Here is a 7542-nt window from a genome sequence, read left to right as displayed (position 1 = left end):
TAGTAGCTTATGAGTACTATTCTTCTTGTAACTATGTTTTAACACTATATTCAAATACAAATATGCGAAGTATGTTTTCTTTGTAATAATAGTATTAGTGCAATACTCCATTGTTGTCTTTTCCTCCTGCAAAAATTTGAATACACTAAAAAATTTTCGACGAAATTAAAAAATTAAAGCTTTCAATGCTGCAAATAATCTTATAATTTTATACCATGTACTGCTATCCTCAGTTGAATATTTTAATTAATATATTTGGTTTACATTTCGTTGTTATGGCATAGTTTGTTATGCAAAGTGATTTTTGTCACTGATGGGAGCAAGTCTATAATCTATAACAAAAACAAGTTAACGATTTATGTCAAAATATGTAGGTATTCTAATAATCTTGTTGTTATTATATAATAACAATAAAAAATAAAACAATAAAAAGAGATAATATATGTATTTAAGGATATTACATTTTATGAAAATATTTTTTACTAGCATATACTTACCCAGTGAAAGTTTGGAATAAAGAGTAATAACGTTATATCCTTTTTAACTAAAGATAATTACATCATCTTCTTTAACAAAGAGAGCAGGATTTCGCATCTTTCTCTAACCTATAGAATGACATTAGATACATAATATACATATTCAAAATATATAAGCATCAGAATATATAAAAAAATAATATATACTGGTGTGAAAAATTAAAGGATCACAAAATTTTTGGCGAAAATTTGTCGATATTTATATCAATTTTATATTAATTGCTATAACTTCGTGGAAGAAAATTGTATAACTTAACTTAACTTAAGATATTTAACTGGCCTTATTTTGAAACTTGAAAATTCCTCATAACCCTGTGTCCATTCTTTTTCAGAGATGTTTTTATATCATATAACGGTTGAAAAAGTGAAGATGCTTCTTTTTCTCGCAAATTTTAGAAATTCAAACAATTGTACAGAATGTACGTTTTAAGATGACTTTGTAAAAGGAAGTCTACTTTTTACAACAATTTATCAAAAGTTGATGTATGATTATCATGATGTACTTTGAGCTATTCCAAATCCAGCGGAATACTTCCTATTTAAAGTGCAATAAGACGGCAACCAAAAATTCGCACATCAACTTTTGTTAGGTTGTTGTAAAGGGGATTTTCTTTTACAAGGTCATCTTAAAATAAATCCCGAAAAAAATTTTTCAAACTCCGTACAATCGTTTGAAGTTATAAAATTTTTGAAAAGAAGAAGTATCTTTACTTTCTCACCCATGATATACTTACAAACATCTCTACAAAAAATGAACACATGATTATGAGAGAGGAATCTTCGAGCTTTAAAATGAGCTCACAGTTACACATAACAGTTACAGTATAACAGTATAACAGCTTAAATATTGATAACTTTTCATTGAAAATTTTATGATCTTTTAATTTTGTACACTAGTGTAGACTCACTTGATCAATTGTACGATTTCCTAATGTTTTACTGACTAGGATAAGTGAATTCTCAGAATATTCTTTTTTTACAGCTTGTAATAAGATCATATCTTCCTGCCGTGTCCATGACTTTGTATTTACATTGGTACTTAAATCAACAGAATTTTTTATCTCATCAGATAAATCAACCTTGCTTATGCTATCATTTGACGTTCCTATTTTCGCATCCGATGTATTTTTTGCTACTGTTTCTTTAGAATTTTTATAATCAATGAATAAGCATCCTTTTTCACCTAATTTCATATGATCACTAACATTTGAGTCTATGTATTCTACTTTTATTTCTTGCTTGTCAATTTGTTTCTCTTTTTTATTTTTACATTGAGATATGCGTATTTTTTTTGCACTTTTATTTATATGATTTATTTCACTTCTGGGTCTTTTAAAATCTTTTTTCTGATCTGTAGATTTTGACGGCGATTTTATAGCTTTTTTAGACTTTATAATTAATTTTTCTCCTTCTTCGTTTTCTTTGGTAGGTGAATTTTTTGCTATAAAAGATTTCTGATGTTGTTCATCGGTATGAAATTCATTCTTTGAAGACTTTCTTCGTTGTGTAGATGAAATAGATGAAGCAAATTTATCAGTAGCTTTTAAAGATATACGCGCAATATTTTCCAACTTTTCTTCTTCAGCTCCAGGGAAAATAATTTTTGCAGGTCTTAAACCTTCAGATGTTTGAAGGTAAATTTTTCCATTGAGGAACTGTATTTTTTAAATGTAAATCATAAATTTTTGTATTAAAAATATGTTAAACAATTTCAAATAATACATATAAAATATTAACTTTTATTTTAAAGAAGCTATCCACAAGTAGTTAATATGTGTATGTTTATTAGTTGTAATTCATCTTTTCACTTCTATTCTGTATTTGAGACTATTTTAAAAACTATCAAAAAATAAATAAGAAAAACATACCCTTGTGCCACAAGACACACAATGTTCAGAAATATTTTTAGAAGTGGATTCTTCATCGTTATGACAACTGCATTTGCAGTTTTCTCCACCATAAGGATCTTCTTGAAATGATAATACAGGCAATTCTATATTTTCATATAATTCAGGTGCATCTTCAGTATAAATTTTACTTTTATCATATGGTCCCACTGGACATGTTAAGTTTTCAAACATATGTGATGCAAACAAACTGTAAGATAATAAATTAAATAAATATAATTAGATACCTATAAATTTTTTCTTATTAATATATATAATAATATTATTATTTATGTTACCTTTCTGGAGGTTTAGCAGTGGGTAATATTTGTAAAAATAAATCCATAACTAAAGGATGTCCCTTAAATATGGGACTCATAGTTGCATGAACATGTTCTAATGTTATCTGTGGATCGGATGAAAGCTGTGTAATAGCTTGCATCATTTTTGCTATTCGAGAAGGTTGTTTAGCAAAATATATTTGAGCTACTTTAACAAATTCGCTCATCTTTTGAAGCATTATATATTCCACTGATTTATCCATCATTGCAGCTTGATGTGGCCTCAAAAACAACAAAAAGTCTGTACAAAGCTCAGGATATTCTCGTAATTTTTCACATACATCTCGATATAAAGTAATAGTTATTGCATCTTTATCTATCGCAGATTTTTCCATAATTTGTTCATGGTGCAAAGATCTTGATGGACTCGAGAATGATAATTCGTTCTCCATTTGATTAATGCTATCTAATTTGTCATAATAATCTAAATATAATTTTATCACAGATCGTAATGTTGCTGGATTGTCAGATTCTAATGCCAAGTGCAATTTCTGAAGATATGATGCTGCAAACTCTATATAAAATAACATAAGTAAATTAAAATAACTCAAGTACTTTAAACTTATTAAGACACATACTTGAACCTCTTTCTTCTTCGTTTAATGGATTTTCAGATTCTAAAAGTCTTTTAATGTTTTCTAACTCTCTAGCTTCTTTAGCTTTCTTTCTACTAATAGAATCTTTCTTAATAGTTGTGCTAGCTAACATTAACTCTGCAATTTCATCTTCATTATCCTAAAATAAGATATAAAAATCTTAAAAACGTTAATTTTATTTCACTAAAATTAATAACAATTTTACTCACAAGTTTAGGCGAATCAGATATTTTCTCTATATTTTTATCTATATCATTCTTTTCTCTGGATTTTAAGGCATTGCAATTAGATGATAAACCTTTTGGTCCTAAAACTTGGGCCATTAATTTCATATTTTGAGCACTTCTTGTTTTTGCTAACCTAGGAGTAGTTTTTCGTAATTGAGGTAATTCTTGTACTATTTCAGAAGACTTTTTAGAAAACTTTGGATGTTTTGATGTAATTGAATTTGTAGGTACATCATTCCTAACTTCTTTTAATTCACTATCATCTGTTTTTTTCTCTTTTTCTTCTTGCATAGTTATAACTTTTAAAGAGCTGTTACGATGCAATGAAGAATCTGTATTTAATGCATGTGTATTATGTATTTTAATATTTACTTCATTGTCTGATACATTTTTAGAAATTTCACAATTAATGTTTCCACTTGTGCACAAATTATCTTTCAATGCATTTTTAGTTGTTGTCTTCTGCTTTGTATTTGCAGGTAATATTTTTGGTAATATATTAATAGGTGGGTTTTGTGTACACAAAATGTGAGCTTTGGAAACAGAAACATGGTTTCTATTTCCATTTGTAAGGCAATCTTTCTTCATAATATCGTTATACGAATTAACCATATGTTTTTGCTTTAAGACATTAATTTTCTGCTGTGTCTATAAGAATACATATGATATGATAAATATATAAAAAGGTTTGGGAAAAACTTTAGGGGTACGTAGTGTCTTACTGACAAAAACACTTTGTAACTGCAATCACTTAGTTGCCAACCCAATATATGCTCCTAAAGTCTTTCCCAAATTTTTGTACAGACTATATACACACAAGAGGCATTTGATATTATCTTGATTTACATCAATATTATTATCTGTAGCAAAAAATGTTGTAGATAAGTGTCGAACAGTCTTAAAGGTGGCACATTTTTGTGTTAACTTTTTGTTGCTGGAATCATTCACGCTTAATCTGCAGTATTTTTTTCCAAAGATAATAATAGTAAGAGAGATCAAGATAATCAGGTACCTTATTTTGCGGAAAAGATAACTATATTAAATAATAAGAAAATATAATAATGTAGAATATCGACTACGTATATAAACATTTATAAATATTTTGTATGAAATACTTACATTATTACAATAAGTTTGCCAAATTACAGGTAATAGATTTATTGATTGATCTTTGGGTGCTTTGAGATCGCATTCTAATGTTATGTAATGTATTGTTCTAGGAGCACAACCCTTCTCAAAGTAATGCTGTGGAAACATTTTTCTAGTAAAGTTCTGTTATATTAAAAAAATATATTATATTATTTGTAGATATATTATATTTACTTTTATTGGATTTGCATTCTTTGTGTATCGGCGTTTTCCAATGTGATTTAATAATCCTTCAGGTTCCCTGCATGGCACTAAATACTGATTAATTAATTTCACTGCATCTAATAGTTGGAGTTTCTTACTTTTTAATTTCTTTGATTTAGTGGCAACAAAAGGGAGAAACTGCTCCAAACCCAATGCAATTAAACTAGAAGACAGATTTCCATAAAATATATATACTTTTTTGATACTACATACATATTATTTACATACCTCTCTTCAGATTTTAAATATGGAGGGCGTACAAATTTATTTAATTCACTTCTGAATGGTATTTCAGGCAAAAGTTGTGGATACATTAGGGCTTTACTGTCCATAAATAGCTTTTTTAATTCTGGATCAAATTTAGGAATACACTTATACCTATTTTTAAGATATATTCTTTTTATTGCATCCCCATCTGCCATAGCTTTTTTGAAATCTTCAGAAAATTTGTTATCCAAAAATTTATTTTCCCAATCAGATACTAATTTTAAAGCATCCGGTAAATTTGCTACATTGAATGCAGAATTAGGGCCATTACTTAAGTACCTAATAAAAGTAATATAAATTCAATATATACTTAATACACTATATATGTTTAATTTAAAAACTGCTTACTTAGTCGTAAACTTACTTTATACTATTTAGATTTTCTTTGCACGTTTTTGACTGAGAATGCAGATCTGGGTGCATATATGTCATAGCAAAATGTTGTACCATTAATTGTACATGTTGACGAAATTGAACTGCCAATAACTCGCGTTGATTTGGATTCATTAAATTAGGAAGTTCTGGTTCTTTATAAGTAGGTAATAAATCTGTTACAGAACAATTCTAAACCAAAATTAAAATTGCAGTAAAATTATATTCTTAATTAAAATATAGTTATCATATCATGGTCTTACCATAAAATTGTTTTCAACCGAAACATTTTTATTTTCTGGAGACCTTCTTGTTTTTGAAATCTCCTGATCTTCTTTCGGAAATATATCTATAAACTCAAATAATTCTGCAGTCAAATTATTTAATTCCTTGCGCGTAACATTTACAGCTTTATCAGCTCTTAATTCTTCTTTATCCACTGTAAACATATTCAAATTATTTTAATAGCCTGTATAATTTAAGAAATGTATAGTATATAATCATATTTTTTATCATACATACAAAGTTCTGTTTCTTCGTCTTCTAAAATATTATATTCTGGATCTGCTTCCGAATCATCTTCCACCATAGGTTCTTGAGTGAGTGGTTGAGTAAATTCTTTTAAGAAATTATCCCAATCTTCATCTTTTTCACAATCCAAATCATACATATCAATGGTTATATCTGGAGGTATAAATGCTTGTTCAATCTGTTCCAAAGGTGTTTCGCTTAAACAAACTTTGGATCGTGTTCTTTGACCAATACTTTCTTCTTCTGTTGGCACATAAGGAATTCTAAAAATATATAATATTAAAGTAATTAGAATTCTATTAATGTATTATATTAATATATTATTTAAAATTATCTTAAGTACGTTAATTTACCCAGGGATTTTAAAAATTCCTTCAGGATCATGTGATTCTTGTTCTGGATTGTATTCTTCATCAGAAGAATCTTCTGGTAATTCTTCTTCGATTAATGCTTGTACTTCTGATGAAGTTTTCTTCACTGGAGTAATTGGCCATGGTATATTAACTTGGGCTGCTGCTAGCTCTCTATATTAATTAAGATACAATTGAGACATATTTCCTAATTCTAGTATATAATTATAAAATATATTTTATCAAACTATACTTGGTCTTTGCTCTTGTCAATCTTGGCTCAAAAGCTATATCATCCTCTGTATTATAAAGACGATTTTTAATCATTGCCATTATGTATATTATTAACGTCTCGTTTCTGCATGGTGGATCTGGGATAGTTTGGTCTGGTACCGACAGAGGGCTTTAATTCTTATATGTACATAAATGTAATCTAAAATAACTTTAATTTAGGTGAACTTATGTTTTTATTGCGCGATCTAAAATCTAAAAGTGGATCGTCTGAAGAAACGTTAGAAGAAAAAAAGATGAATTTTCTTCTTCAATAGTATTTTGTTTTAAAGATTCCTACACACCGATATATATTCGATATATACCACTATATTTTCGACTTCTTTTTTCGCGTAGAATCACCCCCTTTCCGCTTGTACCACCAGTTACCAACCACCTTGTATATTCTTTTCATAATACAAATACAAACCACTATTCCATTAAAAATTAGACGAAGGCCAATTCACAATAATTATTCCACGATTATTAAAATCATTAAATCACTTAAATCGTCTTCTTAAAATTCGAAAAAATTAACTTCAATTTCGCGATCGGTATGCTCTTTTCGCATGTTCAATACATTTACAAATAACTTTTTTATTACAATTGTTACCCTGAAAATAGTGTATGTGTAAATAGAATATACATTATTATATAATAAATATGTATGTTCAAGAAGAAAATGTTGATTCTTTAGTTCATCAGGAAAAAAATATCTATCCTTACGCAACAATTTATCAATAAAAGATAAAATATGAAATAATTTCGTGTTCAAAATATACATGTACAATCTTGTATTTTAAAAGTATATTA

The 7542-nt window shown here is 27.8% G+C and overlaps 1 protein-coding gene across 1 annotated transcript; it reads right to left on the bottom strand.

The window, feature by feature from the left end:
* Positions 1–220: 220 nt before the first annotated feature.
* LOC117210860 lies at positions 221–6875 on the bottom strand. Its single transcript, XM_033454261.1, has 15 exons — positions 6713–6875; positions 6463–6633; positions 6101–6372; positions 5842–6017; positions 5571–5770; positions 5168–5485; positions 4910–5102; positions 4706–4831; positions 3569–4234; positions 3342–3498; positions 2722–3277; positions 2405–2633; positions 1445–2191; positions 498–605; positions 221–332 (listed from the first exon to the last, which is right to left on the bottom strand). The coding sequence occupies exons 1-14, from the start codon at positions 6790–6792 to the stop codon at positions 555–557; spliced, it is 3942 nt and encodes a 1313-aa protein (XP_033310152.1). The 5' UTR covers positions 6793–6875; the 3' UTR covers positions 221–332; positions 498–554.
* Between the last annotated feature and the right edge of the window lie 667 nt (positions 6876–7542).

The sequence above is a fragment of the Bombus bifarius genome, unplaced genomic scaffold (genome assembly GCF_011952205.1).
Source record: "Bombus bifarius isolate JDL3187 unplaced genomic scaffold, Bbif_JDL3187 scf7180000008213, whole genome shotgun sequence".
In the NCBI taxonomy this organism is placed as follows: domain Eukaryota; kingdom Metazoa; phylum Arthropoda; class Insecta; order Hymenoptera; family Apidae; genus Bombus; species Bombus bifarius.
Note: the sequence above shows the minus strand (reverse complement) of the source record. Positions and strands in the feature narration are given on the sequence as shown.

What these genes read in the sequence shown, in the direction of transcription:
- LOC117210860 (XM_033454261.1), bottom strand. Translation starts at nt 6,792, where the DNA reads ATGGCAATGATTAAAAATCGTCTTTATAATACAGAGGATGATATAGCT. An exon ending in GAAAATCTAAATAGTATAAA is followed by an intron (nt 5,486 to 5,570) that starts GTAAGTTTACGA and finishes TACTTTTATTAG; the next exon opens with GTACTTAAGTAATGGCCCTA. An exon ending in CGAAGAAGAAAGAGGTTCAA is followed by an intron (nt 3,278 to 3,341) that starts GTATGTGTCTTA and finishes TATTTTATATAG; the next exon opens with AGTTTGCAGCATCATATCTT.